General features: G+C 43.9%; 2 protein-coding genes across 3 annotated transcripts in view; one reads left to right on the forward strand and one right to left on the reverse strand.

Annotated features, from left to right (window-relative positions):
• The window catches only part of HDX (highly divergent homeobox), a 35,353-nt gene extending 20,157 nt beyond the window's left edge, over nucleotides 1–15,196 (reverse strand). The window contains exons 1-5 of one of the 2 annotated variants that reach the window (XM_066182178.1): nucleotides 15,119–15,171; nucleotides 11,252–11,397; nucleotides 7,481–7,627; nucleotides 4,468–5,592; nucleotides 499–552 (exon numbers count right to left, since the gene is read on the reverse strand). In XM_066182178.1, the coding sequence (XP_066038275.1) occupies nucleotides 499–552; nucleotides 4,468–5,592; nucleotides 7,481–7,627 (1,326 nt within the window). In that variant the 5' untranslated portion in view covers nucleotides 11,252–11,397; nucleotides 15,119–15,171. Of the gene's footprint in view, nucleotides 1–498; nucleotides 553–4,467; nucleotides 5,593–7,480; nucleotides 7,628–11,251; nucleotides 11,398–15,118 lie in introns of both variants that reach the window. The other variant, XM_066182177.1, reaches the window with a different exon arrangement.
• Nucleotides 15,197–15,224: 28 nt separating this feature from the next.
• LOC136289064 (connector enhancer of kinase suppressor of ras 2-like) overlaps nucleotides 15,225–25,727 on the forward strand; it is a 144,681-nt gene continuing 134,178 nt past the window's right edge. Inside the window, exon 1 of the mRNA XM_066182529.1 lies at nucleotides 15,225–15,466. Coding sequence (XP_066038626.1) covers nucleotides 15,225–15,466 — 242 coding nt within the window. The remainder of the gene's footprint in view (nucleotides 15,467–25,727) is intronic.

Genomic DNA, 25,727 nt, shown 5'->3' on the forward strand with positions numbered 1-25,727 from the left:
GGGGCTGTCTGTGAATTGAGGACATGAAACTGGCTGATTTTGCTACTGTGGAACGACATTTATGTGGATAGAATTAGACTTGATCAGGTTCCTACAGCCAGCACTGACTAATTCTGTGCATGTGGAAAGAAGCTGCAATAGGGAGTTACTCTCTTAAGCATTCAGTTGCCTCAATTAACAAACACTTCGCTTTCAATATAAAAAACATATTCTGAGCTCCAAACTCTCAGTTCTTATCAATTCAGATGTATTTGAGCTAAGAGCACGACTCCTACCTGGGCATCACCTCACACTGGATTATGACCTTGACCTGCTTTTAAAGATAGACATTATCTTCACCTCAACTGAAACACTGCACCTGCAGATTATGTCTGTATCAAAGGAAAACAGGAAAAAACCCCACCCAAGGTAAATAGTGACGTTTTCAAAAATGCTTTTTTAATCAACTTTTCATTGCTTCACTTGATGCATTATATACTTAAATGGAAATGTACTTACTGCTCTTTTTCTGGAACAACCTGTAATCCAAGGCACAGTAAGGTTTCCTGAAATCTGCAGAGGGGAAGGAGAAAACAGATCAGAAAACAAGAGCAGCTTAGATTGCTCTGAGAGTCAATACTGAGACTTCAGCACTCTGCATTCAATTCTGACACCAATGTCTGTAAACAGGTTAAGATTCAAAACCAAAGTCACACTCACCTTAATGCCAAGAATAAAACACTTTCTTTGGCTGAGGGCAAGGTAAGACAGTGACAACTTGAGTGTTTCTGTACTTTTGGTACCCCAAAACCTGTATTTCACAAGAGTAGTTTGCCTTTCCATCTGTCCCAAACTGGCAAGGCGAGCAGACTGCAGTCAGACAAGGGCTGAGGACCAAGCTGCCCTCACATCTTTTTCATTTACATCACTACAACTTCCAGAAAAAATGCTCTTGTGTTTGTCACTGAGCTGTTCAATGTCTGATTGTAAAGATCTGAGTACCAGCAGAAAAATCAGGGGTATCAGGATGAAGAACGAAGGGGAAGGGGTGTGAAGGCAAAAGAGAGCTGCTTCCATTCCTTTTGTTTCTCCATCATTCCCAGAGGTCAGACTTTATTAAATAAAAAAATCTCAAGAGTGTTCTCCCTGACCATTTGAGGTGTGTCATAGCCTGGAATATTTTAGGCTTATTTAAGATTCCATGTTCATCTGGTGCTGCTGACAAGCAACACTTGAGAGACTAAACACAGCTCTGATCAATCACCTCAAGTCATTACAGACATGTAGGTGAGGAAAAAACGTGTGCATGTCTGCTGACTGAACCAAATTGCACTGAGAGTTTTTGCATTTGCAAAGTGCTCCACTGATGGCTCTTGCAGGATAGCACAACAAGCACAGCAGCCCAAGTACAGGTGTCTGCTGCACAGGCACGTAAAACACTTTTACTCTTCAAGCTTTTAGCTGGAAGCACCTGGAGCTTACCCAAGGTCAGACACTTTCTCACTACAGCACAAAAGAGGGTTGAGGAGAGCTGGAAAGGAGCACCTCTCTTCCCAAGGACCAGCCTAAATCTGGTTTTGAGTCTAAAATATTAATTTCTTCACTGCACACACACATTTTGGAAATTCTGTATAGAAAAGTTACGTCTATTATAACCCTATATCCCACACAACAGCTTCACACCACAGAATCTACTGTAAAGGGACCCTGAGGACCCACCCAGGTGGCTCCTCTTCACTAATTTAAAGGGGGCTACAAGAAAAAAAAAGTGCTTTTCTACAGGAATAAAGCAAAATCTACCTGGCAGAGCATTAAGGGTTGCTGGGAAGACAAATGCAAAGAGTTCTGAAAGGGATGAGGCCAACCCAGCCCAGCTCATCTCAAGAGAAGTCCCTGAAAGACAACGCGCATAGCACTGTTCTGAGCTGCCTTTGTCAAATGGGCACAACGGCTGGGCTTGGGAACAAAGTAAATAAAAACACACACATTCTCAACAGTGTTCTTATCCCTTAGGGTTGGGGAAAGGATCCAAGACTAAATCCAAATTCAGCCTGGAGGACAGCACAGATAACCCCTCTACTCCAACACACTCAAAGTCAAACTATGACAAGCAAGTAGGCTGAAGAATTTGTTTACTGAAACTGCTCAGGCATTAAAATTGATCACTTAATTAAATTTAGTCTTAAGTTACACTAACATGAATTTGATTAATTGAACCAGTAAGGAAGTTATAACTAATTGCTAATTAGATACCCCACCAATATATGACAGTAATTACTTCATCAAAACATGAATCACACAGTCTTGACTTTGAAGAAGCATCTGCCTGGATGTTCAACTACTCCAATAACCATTTAGCTCAGGTTAAATCTATTTTTAAATTCAAGAAAATTTCACCAAGTTTTAGGATTTTCATCTCTGTGCTGGTGGATAAATTAGCTGAACGTGGGCAATAAAATTAACATAAACTGACTACAAAAAAAATGAAGTGTCACCCTGTGCAAGCCTAAAAAGATTCAAGAGAGCACCTTAGAAAGTCTCTAATGCCCAGAAGTGTCACCTCAGGGGTTCACAGGGCGCATGCTCACAGCAATAAGGGAATTAACAGCATCCTGCTCAGCTTTTCCAAGGTTTAAAACTCTGGAATGTCAAAGGATACGACAGGAAACAGAAGCTCCCTCCATTCACATTCCAAACCCAAAGAACTGGGTGTCTGAGACAGGCATAGAGGTCAGCTGGGGTAGAGATGAATTCCTTACTTATCAGAAAAACAGGTATGTTGTTACAATAGGGGGAAGTTAAAAAAAAACAAAACACCAAAAACAAACAAACAAACAAAAAAAAAAAACCCACCAAAAAAAAAAACCCCACCCCAAAACAAAGTTCCAGAGATCTTATTCTGATCCATAAAACACCACACAGACAGATAAAATATCACTGACCATGAACTGTTCTAGCTCTTCAAAAAGACTCAGTTCCTGCCCCATAAAACCCCAAAACAAAGTTATTCTGAATGTCATTTAAAAAAATTAGAAACAGAAGAAATCAATCTCTCTGATGCCTTTTCAGGAGTGAAATAAAAGCACCATAAGCACACAGCTGATGGAGGCATCAGTAACGGATTTCCCTTAATGAAACTTAAAAAAATGTCCTTAACCCAACAGTATGCACTTTTACCAACCCTTTATTGGACTGATCTGCACATTTACAGCTTTTCTTCTTCTGTGAGACTGGGATGGCAAAAGTAAACAGCATTTCAGGAATTCTAAAATCAAGTAAGAAAAGTAACAGCAAACACTAAGAGACTGTGTGAGAGTAAAGGAGAGAACATCTCATCTGATGTGCCATCTACTCCCCAGAATTTACCCTCTGTTCATCAACCTCTGGTTTACCCAGAAAAGTAATAATTCAAGTGAAAAGTGGCACTGACTTGGACTCAGAAGCTTTCTTTCAAATGGTCACATGAGATACGAACAAGTCAGGAAAAAAAGAAAAGCAAAGCTAAAAAAAAACTACTAAAAATGACTAAAAAAGCCAAGTCTTTTTCTCTATCCTGGCGAGCAAACCACAGGAAAAGCTGATATGCTGTTGACATGGTTTATTTTCAGGATAAAATAAAAAGGCAGTAACAGGCAAATGCATGCAGGTGACACACAGAAAATCACATCCTGTCAGCCTTAAAAGACTTTTACCTCAGTGTCTCCAGGCTATCTCATGCCAGATGGTGTAAAATCCAAGAAAAATACAATTTGGATGTTTCCTGCACAAGTATCTCTCCTCTTGTAATATCAAAAACTAAAAAAATGTGTCAAGTGTTGCAATTTCTCCTAAACATCTTCTAGTTCTTCAAAGATCTGCATTTAATTTCCCCTCAGTATCACTAAAGGGATTTTAGCACAGGAAGAGGAATAAAGGGATTGAATGTAAAACTGATTATTTGAATTAGATGCTGTGGGAAAGGAAGCTGAGTTAACTCCCTGACAGGGGATCCTAATCCCTGACAGAACACAGGTCCAGAGACTGTCACCTGCACAGGGGGTACAGGATTCCAAGCTGACATCAATGGGGTGAGCAAATGCACAAATGTCAGCATCAAACCATGTCTTGTGCCACATGGGATGTGTGTCTGCAGGGGAACACCCAGGGAATGGCCATGGCATGTGCTGGAAAGCCAGGGCAGGACAACACAGGCTTGAGCAACCCCCAGCTCGTAGGATTGACTCTCCTGCAGCCAAAATTTAGCCAATCCTCATTTATCTTCAATATATGGCTATCAGAGGCTCAGATGGACAGGTAGAAGTGCTACCACACTGCAGTGCTGCCTGCACTGGGTTTGAGAAGGAATTATCTCCACTGGAAGGCATAAAAGGAGCACAGCCTGCAGAAAGGTGAACCTATTGCTTAACAGCTGCCAACTTTGAAAGGAAACAGCATTTAGCTACAACCTCAGCTTTGAGGTTTGAAGACAGAGATGAACTGGTGGATTACCTGGTAATTATTTTGGTTTTGTGACAGCCTCAGTTGACTTGAAGATGTGAAATGAGGAGAAAAGGTACTTCTGGCTGCGCTCGCAGTGTTATATATCGTGCTGGACGTGGCGTGCAATGAGGTCCGTGCAGGCAGGTGGAACTCTCTGCTGTGGTAGAGGAGATTGTCAGGCACGTCCCTGGCACTGCCCAGCTGTGCCCCACAGCCCCCACTGCGGCCCGGCCCGGCCGCGGCCGCGCTTTGGCTGTACCCGCGGCCGGAGCCGCCGCCCTCACAGTATCTGGAGTAGCTCTGGATCTGCGCCCCCATGGAGGCCAGCTCCTCCTCGCGGGCGTACTCGTCGTCCACGTCGCCCGTCTCCATGGCGATGGACAGGCAGCTGCCCTCCAGGGAGGGATGTTTCTGCGCCGCGCTCCCCGCCACCAGCCGCTGGGGCTGGTCTGTGACCGCCAGCGAGAACACCTCGCGGATCTCCAGGTTCTGGGTGCCACAGCCTGGATCCCTGGGGTGAGCCCTTGGTCCAGGGGCCACGTGTGACGCCAGGGCCACGTGCTCGGGTTTCTGCAAGCGCTGGCACCCCAAGGGCTCGGCCTTGCAGGGCCTGTGGCAAATCATGGGTTTCTGAGGTAACACCAGCTCTGCCGTCTGCACCGAGGAGCCGCCGTAGCTTTTCTTCGTGTGACTGTAGATGGAGTTTGAGGAATTGAGCACGCTCGTTTGCCTGGATAGAATAATGGTCTTTTCCCCCACTAAGAGGGAAGCGTTCTTACAGTGGGGTACTTGCCGTCCCAGAGGGATGTGCTGCTGCTGGAAGTCTGCGTCGCTCTTGCCCGGGAGCCGTGGGATGGAGGTTTTGTGCAGCTCTGCCATGGAGGCGTTCGTGTGCTTGGCGGCTCCAGGCCGGCCCGACGAGCTGGCAGGGCTGTAGATACCAGTCACTATCACGTCGTTGTTAGAAGAGGTCCAAGAGGATTGCTGGCTTTGGGATCGAGCAATATTTACCACATTTCTCACTGCTGCTTCCGGGGGCACAGAGGGAGTGGCAGGGGCAGTCCCCGGGGGGGTGCCCCCAGATTCCACAGCGCTCTTGCTGCTCATCTTCCGCCGCTTGTTGCCAACCCACGTCTGCAAACAACGGCACCAACGACAACAAACACAAAACAAGGCGTCAAAGAGGCAGAAAAAAATTAGCAATTCCATTTTTAAGCAGATCTGATGACATGTTAAGTGTTCGAGTTGAGATCTAAGTTTACAAATATGTAAATCATTTACTGATTATGCAGTGAACATGACGGGGTGGAAATACAGGTCTGAACAATACAGGGTAGAAATCCAGGCCTCTCCTCCTTGGGATCCATAACTCATACACAGGAAAACCCCAGCCTCAGTTCCAAAGCCCCAGCTTCTCAAAAATCCTGCGACTCTTGTGCCTCCTGTCTTGAAGTTATCTTCAAGACTAATTTCACTGACATCACTGCAACTGATTTCTTACAGGAAAACAAATATCCCTGCCATACACAATTCCAATCTACTAACTTTTTTGTCAAATTTAACAAAATGTCTAATCTGAGGCACAATTTGTAACATGCAGTAAAATGTCAGCTACTGATTAGCTTTGCCTTTACTGAAAGTCCCATTCTCCTGACCAATTGTATTTAGGGAATTCCTGCACTTATTACAATCCTATCTGCAAGTGCCAGCTGCAACTTAAGTATCATTATGCAAAGAACCAATCACTGACCAAGAGTTTTAAAGGAAAAAAAGAAAAGAAAGGGAAAAAGGGGGCACTAGGAGAAGCAGAAATGTAAAGAAGAGAAAGGTAAGATCATGCTAAAATATGACCAATGCAAGACAAACACTGGTTCTGTTCCCACTGCATTTCCTACATAAGAAAAAGTTTAAGTGCTGCAAATCAGGGCTCAGGAAGGGAAGAAAACAGAGGAATGATACTTGATTGCAGGAAGGGAAATGGAGAGGGAAAGGAAACAGAAAGATGGAGAGAACTGCAAGGAGAGGGGAGCTGGGCTGCCTCCTTTAGGATATTCAATCAGCACAAAAATAGCAAACCAGCCCTGGCTGCACCATCAGCATCCAGATTCCTGTTACAGCTGCCTGTCTGCCCCAGGAGCCTGAATCCCTGGCTGACTTTCACAGCTTACACCATCTCAAACTGAGAAAGTAACTTTTAATGTTTCCAGTGTTCTGAGGGAGGGGAATCCAGGAAAGAATCTAGGAGCAGGGTTGTTATTGTCAATGTGCCACTGTTAAACCAATTAAACACCAACCTAGACTGGTCTCACTTGTTCCTCCTCAGTGTCCAGTGTCACAGCAGCTCCTGGGAGCTCCACTACCCTTTGTTATTTTTCCATCTAATGCCTCAGGATTTCTATTTCTGGTCTCAGACAACAGCCATTTTGTTGTCTAGTGTTTCACAAAGGGATTATTATTTCCCTTCCCGTGGAATTCATAGACTCTGGAAAAGCTCCTGTTAGCACTGGGACATTCTTGTTTTAGAGGAAAAGAATGTCCTCACTGTAAACAAACACAAGGGACGACAATATTTATGGCTGTGATCTGGAATACAAGTGTGACAGAGTGCAGCAAAAGCAATAGTTTCACAATTGTTTCCCCCGAATATATTAATTTATAGAAACTTATTTGGCATAAAAATAGCTTCTTGATAATGTGACCTTGCTTTGATACACTATACAAAGTTTCTATAGAGCAAACCAACTTATAATTTTATGAATAATAATTTAAACAATCCCAACAAAAGACAAAGAACAAAAATGACTCCTTGTGTGAGTCAGGCCCCTGCTAAATTCAACAGTCATGTGAAGATAGTTCAGTGAAAGCAAACTCCGAATAGGTTCACTGGGTAAAAATGAATGTCACGCACACACTGAAGTCTGATTTAAGACAAGGACAAGGTTAGAGACTCCAGACTTCTCTATATTTTATGTAAAACAATGAATGTGTAGGCTTAATGAATTTGGAAGGCCTCAGTACTTACCCTTACCACGCTGAAATCCAGTTTAGTTTCTTGTGCACACTGTAAAATGAGTTGAAAGCAATTTTTACTTTGATTTGTCATTCCATTTTCATAGTAACGCTGTAATATCCTTTGTTGCTCTACAGTAAATACAGAACGCAGATTCATCTGAAAGGAAAAGGAGATACTATGAAAGCTGGAATGGAAACTGAAACACTTGCAGGATACACAGGCTCTCATTTGTGCTTGCGGTAACACTGAGGAATGACATGTTTTCTCTACAGAACCAACGCTCTTCCTGACTTTCCAAGAAACCCTCTTGCAATTAGTGTTGTGACAGACTCAAGCTGAACAGGTGAACTGGACATTTGGAACAACAGTGACTGCTTTTCATAAGTAAGTAAGTAAGTAAGTAAATAAATAAATAAATAAATATTCCATGATATTGCTAAATCCAGTAGGCTCTACTTTGAAATAAAAAGTTTCTGCCTTAAAAATATAAATGAATTAAAGGTATTAGGCAAAACAGAAACATCAGCAGCTCCAATACCAGCAGGTCTGTATCCCATCCCTAAGAACAAAAAGATAGATGCAATCTGGTATAAAATCAAGGTGACTGTTTGACACGAGTAAAGTTTCCACTGTCTTCAACTTCAGCAGTTCCTGCACTCCACAAGAGCTGGTTCTTCTGCTGTGTCAGGACTGGCACTTCCAGCTGCAAAGTCACAAGGATCAAGGACTGAAGACCAATTTGGGGAAAACCCCCAAGGAAGGGCTTTGGGCAGCCTTGGTGCTGCCCATCCAGTTTAACAAATGCTCCAGTTTAACAGAAGAGGGACACCCGAGTCTCAGGCCGAGAAAGGTTCTGCTGCTGTGACACCCCCCGGAGGCTGGAAATCTGGATTTTTAAGGACATATAAGGGTTGTTTTCCTGGGATACAGCTAATGCTGGCTTCAGGACCTTGGCATGTGTTCCTGCTCCTTGGCTTTGTCAAAAGTGGTGCTCAGGAACTCAACCAGGACGAGTCCCAGGTTCCTCCCAGGCCAGCAGCAACTCCTCAGGTCAGTTCCCAATAATGGGTCCCCTTGAGTTTCACTGTGAGGACACAGGAGGTGGCCTTGACAGGGCAGCACTTTAATGAACACATTAAACCAGACGCTGATTTGTTACGTGTGAAAATTCATGCCCTGCCTTGGGGAAGGCAAACATTGCCAATATTACCAAGCACACAGCAGCATCCTAACAGCAAACTGGGGCTTGATGCTCTTGTTACACAATCTACACAGGCAGAGAATGTCATCCTCTGGGCAGAAAAGAAGAGCTCTATCATCACAGATTTCCAAGACAGGGCCTTTTTTTTGTTCCAGACAGGAGGCCACCTGCTGAGACAATGCAAGTGCCGGCCAGGAACAACCTGAATCCAACTTGGTGCCTTGGGAAGCAAAAACGTCACCAGTCACAAGTTATTTTAATGCAGTACATGCATCACAATATCACAGAATGAACCAAAGGACAAGAAACCTGCCATCATCCAGTAGGAAAATAAAGGGGATGAGGGAACCCTTTGTAGCCAAGCATTTTTGAAAATTCTGATTGGAAAGGAGGAGAGGGGTGATCTACCTAATCTTTGCACAAGAGCTGTTTCTAATATAAAGCAAATAAAATTATTAAGGGCTCAAAAGCATAAGACATCCAGCTGCTTTCACTTTATTCTCCAAGAAGATTATACTACGTAATGGTAATGAATGTTAAAGAGTTCAACAGGGCTGTATAAAGAAAGAGATTGATATCTAGAATTTGGAGTAAAATGCTTGTAGGCCAGAGCTCTGACTTCAGAGCTTACTTTCCTCTCTATGTCAACAGGCAATAGAAAAATCAGTAATTACCAAATTGTAAAAATTACTGTTTCTTTGAGTTAACAGATAAAAGAGATGATGATTTTTCAGTCATATTATTTACCTCTGTTCTCAACTCATATTCACCCTCTCAATCCAGTGCATTACTAAATGCAGCACCAGCTGCATTACAAGTCAGATTCGCCCAAGTTCTGCCACCCCCACAATATTTATTCCGTCACTGCCAGAGCTGGGCAAAGGAGAATTGCTCTGAATAATCTACTTCTCAAGGAATTTATAGCAAGCAAGAGAGGAGACAATTATTAGTCCATTAACAAATCAATAAAGCTCATAATAATCTACTTTCTCATGTTGAGGACTGCCTTCAGATCTCCCACGTGGATACACAATGACAAGGCCACCGACTGATTTACATCACTTTTAAAGAACACAGAAGAGTTAATTTTGTGATTATTTTTCCTCCTGCACAACTGGCAGGACCCGGCTTCCACTCCTGTCTACTCCTCTTTCAGTACCAGTGCTCCTGTATCATCTAGTGGAGCTCAGTTCCCACAAACGACCTCATCAGAAATAGTTCTACAGCTTCCATCTTTCCAGATTCAGCTGAAGTCATCCCAAAGCTCCAGGGTTTCCATACACAGGCTCATCACATCATGCCCTCCAAACAGTTCATCAGCTGCAGTGAAGACTCTTCCAAAGGCAAAATAAATTTTTAAAGCCAGACCTGATGACCTGCGAGGGAAGACCTGTGTCAGGTCCTTGACGCATTTTTTAATTATGTGGATTTCTATATCCAAGGTCACTTCCATGTTAAAATACTTCCATTGTTGCATTTGACATCTGTAATTTAGATAAAGACAGGGTGGAGTGTTTTGATTAAATCACTTGAACTTCAGATAAACCCTTGAGCATTGCATGACAGGCTTGGCCCAGCTAAACTCAGGAGAGGTCATACTGTGCTTTAATAACTCCTTTCTGCACTGGATTTTAATCACTCATGAACTACACCTGCCAACCAAAGTCCTAGTAAGATTCCTTAGCAGCCTCTGCCTTGAATCCAGTAAAGCAGAGCTCAGAGGATCCCTGCAGATTAACAGATTACAGGATCTCCAGCCACAGAGTGACGAACTGAGTCAGAGCTGCAGTTTACATTCCAACACCTAAACCTTCAAATAAACAGGTGAGATTTATTAAAGCTTTTTGTGTCTTGGATATACCACATCCTCAGTCAACAGACAGTCCTGTACCATTTTCCAACTATTTCGCACCAGTGTGAAGGACATCTGGCAATATTCTGTCTCTGGCAGGTTCAAAGCTCTCTGATATTATGTCACCTGAAAAGTGCAGATGGAAATCAGTTTTCTATCAGCAGTTCTTACGTGCTGATTCTGAATATCCAAAGCAGTACCCTGTGTTGAATAAACCTATTGGTAGATGTTTGGGGGCTTCCCTAGGAAACCACGGAGCCCAGAGCCATCCCATTAATCCAGGAAGAGCTGCCTCTGCAATATCCCATCTGCACAGGCAACAAGTTCTGCTCACATCCCATGCCTGTCATACCTGGGAATTTACCTACACTGAATATTCAAACAGCTGTAAGAACATAATGCTTCTGTCTCTGAGACAAATTAATACAGGATACATTCACCAAAGGATTACGCTGGTTATTTTCTGGGGAAGTATTATATGTTCAGCATCAGTTTTCACAATTAGAACAAGATATGAACTCTTACATATTCTTCAACACAGGAAGTAACTTGCAAACTGCTAAAAGTACTGAACATTGAGGCAGCCACATTAGTGTGAAGGGAATCAGCAGGTCACACACCTTCATCATAGACTATTACTCAAAATAACCTCAGTAACTTCCAAGGAAATGAACTTTTCCCAATCTGTCCACCTACAGAGCACTCCAGTCTCTTCAGGATTTCTCACCTTTGTCTTGAACCTCAGACTCCAAGCTAGAAATCCACATGGATTTTTATCATAATTTCATTTTGATCTTGACTTGCCAAGCTTAGCAAACATGCACGTGAGCTTTTGGGAAGCCGGGTGTCCAGCTGGTTGGCAACACATTGGCACTGAAAAGAGAGTTTGTTACAGTAAAGAACCCTGTGAAATTTAACAAAAACCAGGTAAAGCATTATGCAAACAAATTCCATGAATGTAAGTTGAATTTTCACTTAAAAAGACAGAGGTGGCAAAGCCTGCTCTAACAACACCTGCCTGCTCTAAAACAAGGCAGCCTTGGCCAAGTATGTTGGTGTCTCTGGCAGTGCAGAGAATAACCTGTGACAGTCAAAAAAGCAGGTTTTCCAAGGTTTCCCTTTACCCTGTTTCTTGTCCTAGGCGAACCAACACTGATAACTCTCACTCCCGTGGTCTCCCACCCCTCAGCCCGCTGTGAACCCCACAATATAAAAATGTATCACTGCCCTTCTGAACTGAATACTAATTAAAAAACTCTGCTCATTGTAAGACACCTCTGCTGTGTCATGGTTTGGGAGGTGTAAATGGAGTCCAAGTGCAGTCAGGCACTGGGGACACTGGGAGATCCCAGAGGGGTGACTGATAAGGACAAAGATGGGAACTCCACGGCCTTCAGTTTGTGCCAAGGACAATTCCATGGACACCCTGCGACTGTCACCTGCTCCTCGGCAAATGACATTGGGGTTGTTCTTACAGCTGAACTTTTTCAGGCTTCTTTAGTGGTTTGAGCAACTTCTCCCCAGTATTTCCCTTCCATCCCTTCTCTGGGAAGAGCAAAAATGAGGGGAGAGGGGAGAGCACAGAGACCTCCAGCAGAGTTTGCTCCTGAAGCTGTGGTTTGCCTCATGGAACAGGTACTCAGTGCATGATTCCACAGTGTCTGCTGCAAATCCAGCCCTTCCACCCCAGTTACTTCATCCAACATTCCAAAATCAGGAAGCTCTCCAGGGAGACCTGGTGAAGCCAGGTCATTCCTTTTTAGCAACTAATAGAAACAACTCAATGTCAAGGAGTGCCACAAAAGAAAGAACTATAAAGAAATGACAAAAATAATGTAATCAAATAATTCAGGAGTTACTGAGCTGTTCTGCAATTATTTGAGAGCTCTGGGGGGAAAAAAAAATAAAATAAATTTTAAAAAAAGAGCAGCATAAGAGGAAAAATAATTTCTGCCTACAATGTGTAGCAATATGATCTTAGTCTCCAAAAGTGTTTGGATGCTGAATCAAGTAAACATTTACAAGGTAAATCTTTATACTAATTAATTTGAAAAATAGTAAACAAACCCATAATTATACTCACTTCAAACAGCAATAGAAACTAGGCTTAGATGTCAAATAACTAATAAATAAATCAATTAACTCAAGACACAAGCCACCAGGAAGTAACTAAGTATAAAAATATTTATGCTATAACACATTCTAAAACTGTCGTGGATTAACACAACATAAAAGGGAATAATAACATGGATAAAAGGGAATAATCAGTTTCTGAGAGTTTTCTTTTTTAACTTCAGCTCCAAAAAGGCATCTGCCTAGGAAAAAAGTCACCTCAAAAAGACTATTTCTGTTTCAGTCTCTCCATCTGTAAGAGGTACAACAAGAAAATCAGCACACTCCCAATTTATCTTTTTTTGCTCCCTCCACAGATCTCCAGTGGCAAAAAATAACAAGTCTTAGTGCCAATATAAATCTGAGACAAAACTGGAACTATGGTAAGAAAACTACTACAGACATAAATAAAACAAGACTATAGTAGTGACACTATTTCCCCAGCTTTAGAAATTTGAACTGAAATCATCTCGTTCACTTTCCACGGCTGCCAAAAACTCACCATTTTTTCCACATCCCAAATGGAAAGGAAACAACCAACCAACCAACCCCCAACACTTGACGTGCGTCCAGTATCTTACACGCTACATGGAGATACTGGAGGCACATCAAGCAACAAGCTTTAATAATCTGAATTTGTAGGTTGGTGCCTCTTTCTTACACAGGCCAAACCAGTTACAACCACTCACTCCAAGTGCAGTAGATGAGGCTGACGTTTGGGCGAGTGTAATGTACAGGCCAGCTCGTAAAACTACTTTTAAATATGTGTGACTCGCAGCATAATCGCTTCCCTCTCCACTAAGTACAGCGTTTGTAAGATTGGGTTACAGCCCTACCTATAAAATGCAGCCCTTTATTAGAGACAAATTAGACAGCCCTCAGTAACTTAATAACATAATAACCCATGACCACAACACTGCAAGTTTATGCATCCCATCCTGCTTTACTGATGCAAATGAGACTCCTGATTGCAGCTGGATTAGCCACGAGTTTTAAATAAAGCACATGCGTGTTTTGTAAGACCTATGTCAGAAAAAAGGGAAGAAACATTAAAATACAGTGTTAGTCTAAACGTATGAGCTGCTTCAGGACTCCAGCTGGGGGGACACAGCAGTAGTTTAGGTGAGTTATGTGTGATCTTATCCATAGAATGAGAAACCCCAGGCTAGGAGGGCAGCGAACAGGGTTGGGGACTGCTTGGGGCAGGCGAGTGCCACACAGGCACTTCCAGGGGTGAGACCTCCAGAACAGCACAGCCAGGACACCTCCTCCTCCTCATCCTCCAACACCTGAGGGATAAAAGCGTGGCAGCACAAGGCCCCCTGTCCAACCACCATGACTGGCCGTGCCTGGCACCACAGCAGGCCGATACCATGGAATCACAGAAGGGTTTGGGTTGGAAGGGACCCTAAATTTCATCTTGTTCCACACCCCTGCCAACAAAGGCACACTGAGGCACTGGGGACACTGGGGCACTCAGGACTGAGGCAACCCATGACATAACAAGACACAGTCTTAACTTAGCCAAGGCAGGTTTAGACTGGACATTAATAAGCAATTCTTCATAAAAGTGGTAAGTCATTGGAAGGGGCTGCCCAGGGAGGTTTGGAGTCCCCATCCCTGGTGTCCAAAGAAGGCCTGGGGGTGGCACTCAGTGCTCTGGGCTGGGTGATGAGGCTGGACTCAGTGATCTCAGAGGTCTTACCCAACCTCAGTGATTCTCGAATTCTGTGACTGAGGCACAGGGGGATAAGGAAATTAGTGATGACAGGACCAGTGCCAGGGGAGGCTTAGGATCGACATTATAAACAATTTCTCCACAGAAATGTTGGTCAGACATTGGAAGGGTCTGCCCGGGGAAGGGGTAGAGTCCCTGTCCCTGAAGAGTTTAGGGGAAGGCTGTACGCGGCACAGAGCGCGGGCGGTGTTCGACGACAGGACGCGCTGGGCATCCCGGGTCGTTTCCTAGGCTCTGCGTCCGTGATGTTTCTGTGTCGATGATGTTTGTGTGTCCGCGCTGTTTCTGTGACTGTGACCGAGGCACTCTCGGCCGAGAGTCCGCTGCCGGGCCCGGCACGCACGCGCAGAGCGGCCCGGGCCGGCGCAGACGCGCGGGTGTCCCCCCCCCCCCCAGCCACGGCGCCAGCGGAGCGGCTGCGCGCGCACGCGCAGTTCCCCCGGCGGCTCCCGGCGCGCGCCCGGCGCTGGCCCCCCCCACCCGCTCGGGGCCGCGCCGGGGGGAGGGGGGCCGGGAGGCGCAGCAGCGCCTGCGCGCGCCGGGCGGGTCCGCGCGCGCGAGCCCGCGCGGGCCTCCCCCCACCCCCACCGCCGGGCCCGGGGGTGGGGGGGGCATCGCCGGCATCATCATCATCATCATCATCACCATCATCATCATCTTCTTCCTCCTCCCCTCCCGCCGCGCCCCTCCCGCCCGGGGGCCCCGCCGCGCTCCCCGCCCCCGGGGGGGCTCCCCCGCGCTTACCGTGTAGCGCGGGGCCGGCGCGGGGGCTCCGGGCTCGGCCGGGCACGGCTGGGTCGGTCCCGGCGTCACACAATGAAATCAGCGGCCCCGATCATTAATTCTCATCATGATCGTGACGTGCGCGCAGACAGCGGCCAATGGCGCGCTGCGATCAGCGCGGCCCGGACGGCGCCCGCCCCCGCCGCCCGCCGGGGGGGCGCGCACGGGAGCGCCGGCACCGGGAGGGGACGGGGCGGCCACAGCGCCGGCCCCGCTCCGGCCCCGGAGCCCCGCACCGCCCCCGGGCCGCGGGCCCGGCCCGCATCGCCCATGGGAGTGCTCCTGGAAAGCGATCCCTGAGCTGCCGGGGTGAGAGAAAAAGAGAGAGAGAGAGGGCAAGAGTCCGCAATCTGTGTAAATGTCTCCGAGGGGGTGGTGCCGGCTCTGTCCAGGGACAGGGCAGGGAGCAGTACCCGTAAACTGCAATACAATACGTTCTGTCTCAACACGAGGAAGAACTTGTTTCCGTGAGGGTGGCAGAGCCTTGGCAGGGTGTGGAGTCTCCTTCTCTGGAGACGTTCCAAACCCTCATGGACTGTGTCACCTGCTCCAGGTGACCCTGCCTTGGGCTGGGTGATCTCCAGAGGCCCCTTCCAACCCCGGTGATTCTGTGGATGGTCATCCCTGTGACCAGTTTGAGCACCCTGGGCTCACAAGGAGGTTGTACCCTTTTGCATCAATATTATGGCACTCAAGAAGTAAACCTTTATTTCTCAGGATGAATACATTTGTTCTGCGAAGGCAGGACATGACAGTGTTTCCATGGGGCCAGACACCACCTTGGGGCCAAGGCCGGAGCTGGTGACAGCACAAACCACACTAATTCACTTCTCTGTGTCCAGGTACATCCAGGTGCATCAGTGCCAGCCCTCCTTCAGGCTCCATTTCCCTTCCAAAAGGAAACCTCCTCAACAAAGGAGCAGGAAGGACACTGCTGACCCATTCTGGTGCATTGTGCGGTAGAAATCATGGAAAATCACTGTTTATTGGCTTGGCTGCAGGAGTGCTGAGAAGTCAGAATCAGATTTGAGACCTGTGTTCATGACAAAGCCTCTAGAAAGGCCATATGCCTACTCCAAATAGTTTTCTCTGAAAGTCACGATGTTAAAATATTAAACAGGCAATTAATTTTGTGTGATGCTTTAATCACAAATACCGGTAAATATTTCTGCAGGACTGAAATAAAAGTATCACTGCTGGTTCTCTGTAGGCAGGGAGGAGAAAAGCCGACAGTGTTTATGTTTATTTTAAAATGGCAAGAAGTTGCTACATAGTTTAAAAATTTTAACGGTGGCTTCTGAGCTAGTGGTGGCATCCCTTTGGGGAGTTGGGAACAGATGATCTTTAAGGTCTTTTCCATCTGAAACCATTCTAAAATTCTATGGTGTACTAAACATCCTGAATTTAGTAACGGGATTTTAGGGATAGCCCATATATTTAAACCCTAAATCCTCTGTTGTGCTGCTTTGTCTTCTGGATATGTTCCCTTTCTCTGTGTGCCATCAACACTCACCCTGTGAAAATTAAATACAGCAACCACAAAACCTCTGCACCACCTCTTTTATAGAAAATAATTGGAATTAGCTATGGAACTATTCCTGAGAAATTTGGTACATTTTCTTCTCACGTTATCAGTGGCTTGGGAAACAAAAATGGTGAGACAGTCTTTCTAAAGTCCCTTGAAAAATACAGTGGTGTTTGATAAAGTGCAACTTATTAAACTCCTTTAAAATGGTGAATAATAAAAAGAAATATTTCAAGAGCTCTAATTTGACTAATGATGGGCTCACAGGTGCTTTTTCTATTGTTTTCATCAAGAAACTCATAGAATCGTTCTTGAAGGAGACATGAGATGTTTATTTAAGTTGTCAAACCGGTTTGCAGACTTGTGGCCCCAAAAAAAGATGTATTGATCACAGTAATGTTCTTTACAATATAGAAGATGAACATACAGGTTAAAGCTGCTGCTGTTGGCAGCAGAGGAGTGACAAGCTCCTGAAAGAATCTCATGTTATGTATTTCCCTCTCTGGTAATGCCTCTCAAGGAGCCAAACCTTGAGAATAAAAACCGTGGCAAAATGAAATAAACCAAATATTCTTCTCCTGCCACCAGATGCAAATGCTTCTTCCTTCATTAGTGACAGATTTATATTAGCAGGGGCTGACAGATTGGTCTGGTGGTTTAGAGAGTAGCCTGGTACATGAAAGGAATCCTTCCATGAAGGAATTAGCATCAAAGTGAGACTCTGTTGCAGCTCCTCTGTACGAGCTCATTAAACTGATTAGCCCAGCTCACCATTAGTGACTTACCCCAGTGTGGTTCTGTGGGCAGGGAAAGCATCTGGGCCAGGGCTGGGTGTGGGTATTTCCTGCCACAGCTGGGAACATCTGCATCGCTCCCTTGTGTGGCAGGGAATAAATTCCACAGTCAGGAGCCCAGCTGTAGGATCACACAAATGTTCCAAGACTTTTCCCTTTTCCAGCAGTCTGTAGGTTCTCAGACTTTTGACAGCTCGTGTGGGTAAGAGAAGTCTCTCTAGAATTCCTAGACAAAGACTTGGGAGCTGGTGTGTGACCAAAGCATGATCAGCTGCTATTTCCATCTCTCTGGCTTGTTACAGAGTCTAGAAAACACAGGGGCAAACCCACCTCACTCCACAGAACTCTTTCCCAGGACATCTTTACTCAATTCATGATGCCATTATTTAGGTGAAATTTTAAAGGATGTAGCTCTAAGCCAGACCTTGGGGTCAGCTGTTAAGTCAGAGGCCTTTCAAAAGGAGTGAAAGGAGTGTGGAGAAGAGTCCGTTTTTACCTGGAATTTTTGTATTTGCAATTCTCCACCCCACTGAGTAATTTGGCTCTGACGCTGCTCCAAGGCATGAAATTGTGTGGCTGCATTGCATCAGCCAGAAAGGGACTTGGATTGAATCTGTCCCCTTGTCCCCAAAGAGTCCAACTTGTGCTTGGGAAAATGTGTGGAGAATCCAATGTGGAAAGGCCTATAGTTGATCTAGTGCTTGACCATCCTCCCTTTGGGACCTACTTGCTATCATTCATCCTGAATCTTTGATGATTCAACCCTTATAAGAGATTTATTAAACTTCAGGTTGAAGAGTGCCACAGGAAAACCCTGCTGGTCCTTTGATTTTGTTGGAAAAGTATAGTATTAGTTTCCTAAGGAGCTCCTCAGGCAGTTCTGAGGCTTTGTCCCCTCGCTTTCACTCTAAAAAATGTGCATGACCATTCTAAAAACCCCGCTAAAGCCAAGATATATAACATTTACTGCTTCGTGTCTCTACAAGCCTCCTTATTCTGCCACAAAGGGAAGTTTGATGTGATTGACTCTTGCAAAATCCAAGTTGTTTCCACCAAAATATGTATGTCCTTCTTTTCCAATCGATGCCATTGGATTTGGAGGGGTAAAACTTGCTCTGAAAAGCAAATTTTTGGTATAGCTGCCTGCTCTTTCCCAGGTTTTCTACTCAATGAGCACCCAAAATGACAATAAGCGATGCTCATTTTACAGAAATATTATGAAGACACACTAAACATTGGGAGCACAGGGGTGTAGTTAAAGATACACTAAATGAGGGGGTTCTGTGTGAGATAGCGATGGAGAAAGGATTACAGTGTGTAAACCTTAGGAAAAATGTCAATATGGAAAATTCTGTGCGGCACATTTTCTGCATCTAATAGCCCAGCCAGAATTAGTGGTCTTACAAGATTTACAAATTTTCTGCCTTCTTTGAACTTGGTTTTGCCATATTAATTAAAATTACTTGTTAATCCTCACCAAGTGCATAAACAAAGCTCCCATAAACTGATTCTGTAAATATGTCCTTTGTGCTGGTATGGAAAAAACCAGCTGGTGCTTATGGGAAAAAAAGTGGAAAAGAGCCTGGCTGGGTAGATATTTTACGGATTTGTTCCACTTTTTATCTTATTGGGATATTTTTAAGGAAATCAGGGCTGCTGTTTCCTTGCATTTTTATTGCCTTTGATAATTTTTTATACACCAAGCAGGGAAAATTATGAACTCTAGGAACATATAAAAATGCACGCACCAAAAATTTTTAAAAAGAGGGAGCTAATGGTTGTATATTTATTTTTCATCCATTAGTATTCCTAGCATAGAGAGTTTTATAGTACAAAGAGAAAGTTAAAATATTTTTTTAGTTAAAAAGGAAACAAAACCAGTCATGAGGAAGCAAAGAACCAGGGAGAGAACCATCATTAAAAAAAAAATCTATACAGCCCCTCCTTTCGCCATTTATCTTCCCCCTACAATTCAAGCCCCAAATCAATTGTTGAGATGATTCACCTAAAAGTGATGCTCAAGCAATTCTTATTTCCCATGATTTTTTTAGAAAAGGAGCCAAGAAAATGTTGAGTTGGAATCTTCTAAGCATTTATTAGTTTAGACAGCACTTTGTTTTTCTTTGACTTGTATTTCTTCAGACATTCAGATCGCTTCTCTGTTTGCTCAGGTCTCCCAAAATCAAACATTCCTCTGCTCCTTCTACCTGTGGGTCCACACTTTATTCCTTGTCCATCAAAGCTCATCCCTATCCTCCTTGTTACCAGGTCCGTCCTTTTCTCTTGTACCCCTGACTGGGCTGAAAGGGCCTGAAAAGTGGGGGTTTTTCCCCTTTAAAAATAGGATAAACATAGTGGTTGTCCTGAGTCCTTGGGAATAAAAATAACCATCACCCAGAAGTTCTTTCAAGTGTTTCTCCTTGTTTCTGTTACCTTTTTTGATTTAGTCAAGCTCATTTTTCTCCCCAGTCACAGCAAGCCAAAGAAAGGGAAATAAATTATACAGTGAAATGTCATGTAGCTTTAGTTCTAAAGGAAACGGCACCATAAAAGCAGAGATGAAGACTAAAACTTAGGAATCAATTTTATGAATAAAAATGCAGGTCCTCAATAGCTCCACATTCCTGTTGAAGAAGAAAGGTGAATATCTGAATGATTGCAAGGAAATCTTTTCACCAGTGGTAAACCACAAGCACTTCCTGAAAGGAAAGCGTGAAGCTACTCAAGATTAACCGCGCTGGGAGCCCGTTGGGTGTCTTGCTGAAAACATGCTTCTGACATGACCTCCCAAAAGTACAAAATAGCCAAAAATGCCAATTCTGGCAGTGCCAGATTTCAATGAGGAGGAAAATCCATGGGCCAATTCCCATCCATCAGTTTGCAGGTGGGGTTTCAAGAGAAGGCAAAGAGTCGCTGGAGAATCCTGATCAGGGAAAGTGTCCTCCTTGGCAAGGAGCCACTGTCTTTTGTAGATAAAATACCCTACTTTGTTCAGTCCCATAGCACCACTTCTATTTTGCAACAAGACTTTGTAAGTTTAAATCTTATCACAGACTGCTATCATTCATTACAGAATTATCCTGATAAGAAATATGTATGGAGAGTAATCTTCCATCTTTGTCTTTGAGATGACAACAAAACTGAAGTATTGATGGTTTGATGCCAAACATTTCCCCCATTATTGTAACCTTGTTTTCTTTCATCTACAGAGGATTTTGTTTAAATGCAAATTATTTCTTTCATGAAAGAAGACAGTTTTTCTATGAATCACTATTTGTTTAAATAATTTCTTTAAATGAAGTCTTACTCGTGGTACCACTACATTATTGTTTCCAACCTGTTTTACTTCCTCTCCCTTTAATCTTGTTTAATCTCAGCCCAGATAAAATGGAATGATGTGACATAAAAAGGGAAGCTTTTGTAAGAAGAGGGGAAGGTTATTTCCCAATCCCTTGTGATGTAGTTTGTACTTTTGGGTTCCTGATGGATGCTTCTTTGGGAACAACCATATCCAAGAAATGCCTTTAATGTCCTCTGAGGTGAGACAGAATGCCCAGTCTGGTTCAGGTGCAGGTGTAGCCACTGTCACCCAGCTGTACCTATGAGGCAGAGCTCTGGGGCAAGGCACAGCATTTGGGGCACAAATAGAGTTGTCTCCTTTGAAATGCAAGAGCACAGGAACACAGGACAAATCTCTCGGATCACATCAAAAGCCTTTTTAGTCCTGGCTGACTTTTTGGTGGGCGTTTTGTGTTAAAGCACAGGAGTAACTCCCACACAGTGTGACCCCCATGGCTGGAATTCCAGCAGTCAGAATTTGAGGTAGTAGAAATGGTACATTTATCATGATTTAATGCACCAAGGATGGGCTGTGCGATATGAGTTTCCTGACAGTATCAAAGTGTTGCTGACCAGGGAATTTCCGATTAATTAACATTACTCCTCAGCATTCATCCCTATCAATAACTGACTCTGATCTCTGTATTTTCCAATGAAAAAGATGTATTTCATACATTTCATTATAAAATAATAATATAATAATAAATTTTACACTCATTTGGACATTTTGCTTCGGTTTGCCCCCAGATGGACATACTCTTACATTCTCTTCTGTTCTCTTGTCCTTCTGAGGTCTTTCTACTCCCAACTGCACAGGCCCTTCCAGGACCCCCATCCAGCCCCCTTGGGTCACCTCAGTCCTGACAGTGACCCTGCTCCATGGGGAGCACCCTCTCCTGGCTCCCTGCAAGCAGCTGCTTCCAGGTGCTTCCATTGTGCCTTGACACATCCAATACAAAAAAACCCCAGCTTTTTTATGTAATATGGGGGGGGGGGGGGGGTGGAGAAAAGCTGTTAGCACTGTATTTCAGTAAAGCTCCCAGAGCAAAAGCAGCAGCGACCTGTCAGGCTAGGGAGCTGATGGATTTGCTCAGTAGCCCTAAATCACTGTGTTTATCTCGGATTCCCAGCTAATGAAAGGGTGCAGGGTGCTGCAAGCCATGGAGCTTAAGCTCCATTAACTAATCAATTTCTGGCTGTGGTCACTGGTACAGTTTGAGAGGAGCAGTGCTCAAAGCAGCATTTCAACAGCAGCAAAAAAAATGGGTGACAAAGGAGATGCGAGATATCCCTTCTTTTGCTGAGGGAAAAGAGGGCAGTGAAACAGGGCAATGAATGTCCAGAATGTGCTTTGGAAGTGTGAAACATGGGAAGAAGTAAATTACAATTTCTCAATTGGATGTGGGAGGTCCAGCCCAGTGAGCAGTGCGTCTCTGATGCTTTTCAGCAGGAAAGCGTCTCTGTCCTTTGTAGGGCTTCCAAAAGGGGCGAGAAATTACCTTTGTGCCATTCCCCAAACCTGGATGACTCCCTGAGCTGCTCGGAGCATCGGCAGGCACTCTGGCTGTTGTGCAGGTGTGTCAGGGAGGCTGCAAAAGCAGCAGCGGGCCCCTTCCCAGGTTAATTAGCTGTGCCCTTCAGCGAGGATTAGGAAAGATTTGAAAGCATCTAAAGCCAGGGAGGATTGAAGAAAAGCAAATAGCCCAACTTCATGGCAGAGTCTATTGCCAGGGATTCGACTTAATCGGGATCTGCGTCAGCTGCCTTGATAGGCCCCCTGTAAGTCGTTTATGTTAGGCAAATATTTGCAAATGAACTTTTTTTTATTCCTGGCGTCATTTGGGAGAAGGAAAAAAAAAAATAATAGCTTACCAGCAGTACCGGTGTCTGAACTCTACCGAAACATTTAGACCTTTCAAATTAAATGTCAAGTTGTTCCTATTGAGTCAAATTCTTGCAAATTTAAGCTAATTAACATAACCACTTTCCAAGTCAGAGCAGACCCTTATGCTGTGCTTAAGTGGTTTAATACATGAATTCTTTCTGATTGCCACAGCTCCACGTTTGTGTCTGTAGGAAGAGAAGGGAAAGTTCTGAGTTCAAAGAGTTTTTTATTCCAGGCAACAAAATTCTTCATGGATATAAATGTAACTTTTCTACAATCATTTTTAATACAGAATTTTCTGAACCAACTGAGAAATGCGATCCAGCTGAAATTTGTAGGACACGAAAGGGACACAACTGACTGGAAAGGAATGTTCAAATAAAAATGATTGGCTTTTAATCACAAGAGTGACCCAACAGGCCCATAAAAGGTGATGAACTAAGTTCCAGGAAATGGGAATTTAATTCTGTATTACTTTCTAGTGTCAATCCTCTCCCTGTCACATCCATGTGAAAGCTCACCTTGATTTTATATTGCTTTCTAGGTGCTGCACTGGCAAAGCGGTGTTTGGAAATTGAGATTCAAATCAAGTCATGTTTTAGAGCTATTAACTTGATACAGCTGAAATTGTACAAAGGGGAATGCTTATATTCAGCATAAAAATTTTATATGCCTGCCGGACATTTTAATGTCCAGGACATACATTTGTGATAAAGAGTAGAATTTGAAAATGCTCTTTGAATACACAGGGTCACAGTCTGCAAGCAGCAATCCAAAACTGGAAAGATAGGAAAATATGAATTTTTGAAAAGTTTTGATTCTGGTGGCAATTTAACAGCAAAATAATTAACTTTTGTATTCTAGTCTGAATATTAGAATTCCAACCAGAATGATGTTCTACTAGAAAAGTTCATCAGAGATTTAGGAACAAACGGTGTACAAAGTTTTTTTTCAATAAATTAATATATTAAAAAAATAATCCTTTTTTTGCACAGTTAATGATACATATCTTTTGCTTAATTGTGAAAACATGTCACTTCTAATTTTAGGGGAAAAAGCTTTCAACAAAGTTTTCAGACTAAGCTATTTTTAATCTTAACATTTTCTGTGAATAAGTAGAAATAGGAAAATAAATTGTGCTGTGAAAAGCCACTAAAACAGTTTTTCCCCAGGAGATTATAAATATCTGTATATATCGGCAGAACGTTCAATTAACATGTGAAATGTCCTGCTAAGTTTCATGATGAGGTACTGGGATAGAGCAGCAATACAGCAAAACTGGTGAGCTATACAAAAGGAGTAAGAACTTTCTTAGCAAGATACATGATTGCAGAAATTAGACATTTGTTAAAAAGATGTGATGCAGAAATGCAGCAAATGTGGCACTTCATCAGGAAAATGGGCAGGCATCATTAAACATAAGTGACAGTGTGGAGTTTAGTTTAGAATGCAAAATGAATTTATAAATAATAGATAAAGATAATGTGGATAGTTTTAGATAGATGAATGGAACCAATTTTTTTTCTAACTCTCAAATTAATTTAAGACAGCTGCACAGTTACACCCCTTCTCCAAAGAGTTAAGAAAATGTTAAATGGGTAGCTCACGTGATGGAATGTTATCAGCCCGAGATGAGCCTTGGAGGAATTATGGAGAAGAGGCAGAAAATATTGGAATATATGACTGATTTTTATTTAAATATTATATAACTTGAAACAGTTGCTAAAATCCTCGAGCTCTTCCAGGCAGAAGACACAGCGCCTTGTCTGCAGGGACCAAGAAATAAGGGGCAAGTTCTTAACAGGTTTCTCACCTGTCTCACCTTTTCCCAGCACTGGCTCACAGCAGTACCACCTGCAGAGAGGCTTTGTAGCCAAAAATTGCTGTCACTGCTACTGCACTGAACAGAATAATAAACCTGGAAGAGCTCAAACTGCAGGAGAGTTTTCCTTGGGAGAAAGGCTGAGTCCTGGATTCAACTGGGAAATAAAAGAAGCTTGAGGAACAAAACTGGTGAAACTCAGTGACCCTGGGAATTGCTGGTGGACATGCAGGAGACTCACAAGGGTACGGCTTGGTCGTGGTTATGTCTGTGTTAAAAGTCTTGGCTCCTTGTTTTAGGATGAGATGTTTTGATGTGTGCATTTCTAATCATACTCACAGCAAAATAAGCCCAGCTAAGGGAAGAGCTAAAAATGCAGGTTTTTCTCACTCTGAAGAGGCTGAAAAAGAGAAGACAGACTCCTCATGGAGACCCGAAGAAGAAAGTAGTTCCTGGAAGGCTTGAAGGACACAGGTCCTGAGGAAATGCTCAGAGGGTTGGATATTTCAGAAATCAGAGAGTATTTAAAGAACTGCTGTTGCAATAGCTGTTGAAAACCCCTAAAACAAGAGATCTATCCCTGGATTTTTATGACAGGGCTCTGGTTGGTGTTTGGTGGCTTCAGAACATCCTGTCCTTCCCTCCCAGGGGATAGGAGGTCTGAGAGCCGTCGGGATGCGTGACGGAAGGAAGGAGTGCCGGGAGCAGGAAGGGGAGCAGGAGCTGCAGATGGCTGACGGCTCTGACAGCCCTTCCTATAAACAAGGTTTCTGGATGGCAGGTCTTTATTTTGGAGCTGAGCTGGTGCAATTTGTGACTACAAGAAAGTGAGAGAGAAATGAAAGCTGGCTCTGAAGCACAGCTACAGAGCTTCCCAGCTCTTGGCAATTAGTTTATGCCTTCCTCGGCTTGATCAGAGCACGTCCTGTCACCATCTAACATGGTTTCAGGTTGTCCAAAAGGAAAACATCATGTTGTTTGCTTGCCAAGCTCTTTCAAAATAAAGCTACCGTTGCATGTAAGAGAGGGCAGAGCTGTTTTGAATGGAAAGAGCAGGGGAAGAGCCCTGAGAAATTAATTACGGGAGGAAGGCTGGTTGCTGATGCAAAGCTCCTGGTTAAGAGCAAAGGGCATGCTGCTGGGATGCGGAGGAAAACACGACAGGACACATCACCATCATCTCCTCGGTCTCTAAACAGCAAATC

This window comes from Chamaea fasciata, unplaced genomic scaffold (assembly GCF_029207755.1).
Source record: "Chamaea fasciata isolate MVZ Bird 193981 ecotype frontalis unplaced genomic scaffold, bChaFas1.0.hap1 SCAF_4, whole genome shotgun sequence".
NCBI classification, from domain to species: domain Eukaryota; kingdom Metazoa; phylum Chordata; class Aves; order Passeriformes; family Sylviidae; genus Chamaea; species Chamaea fasciata.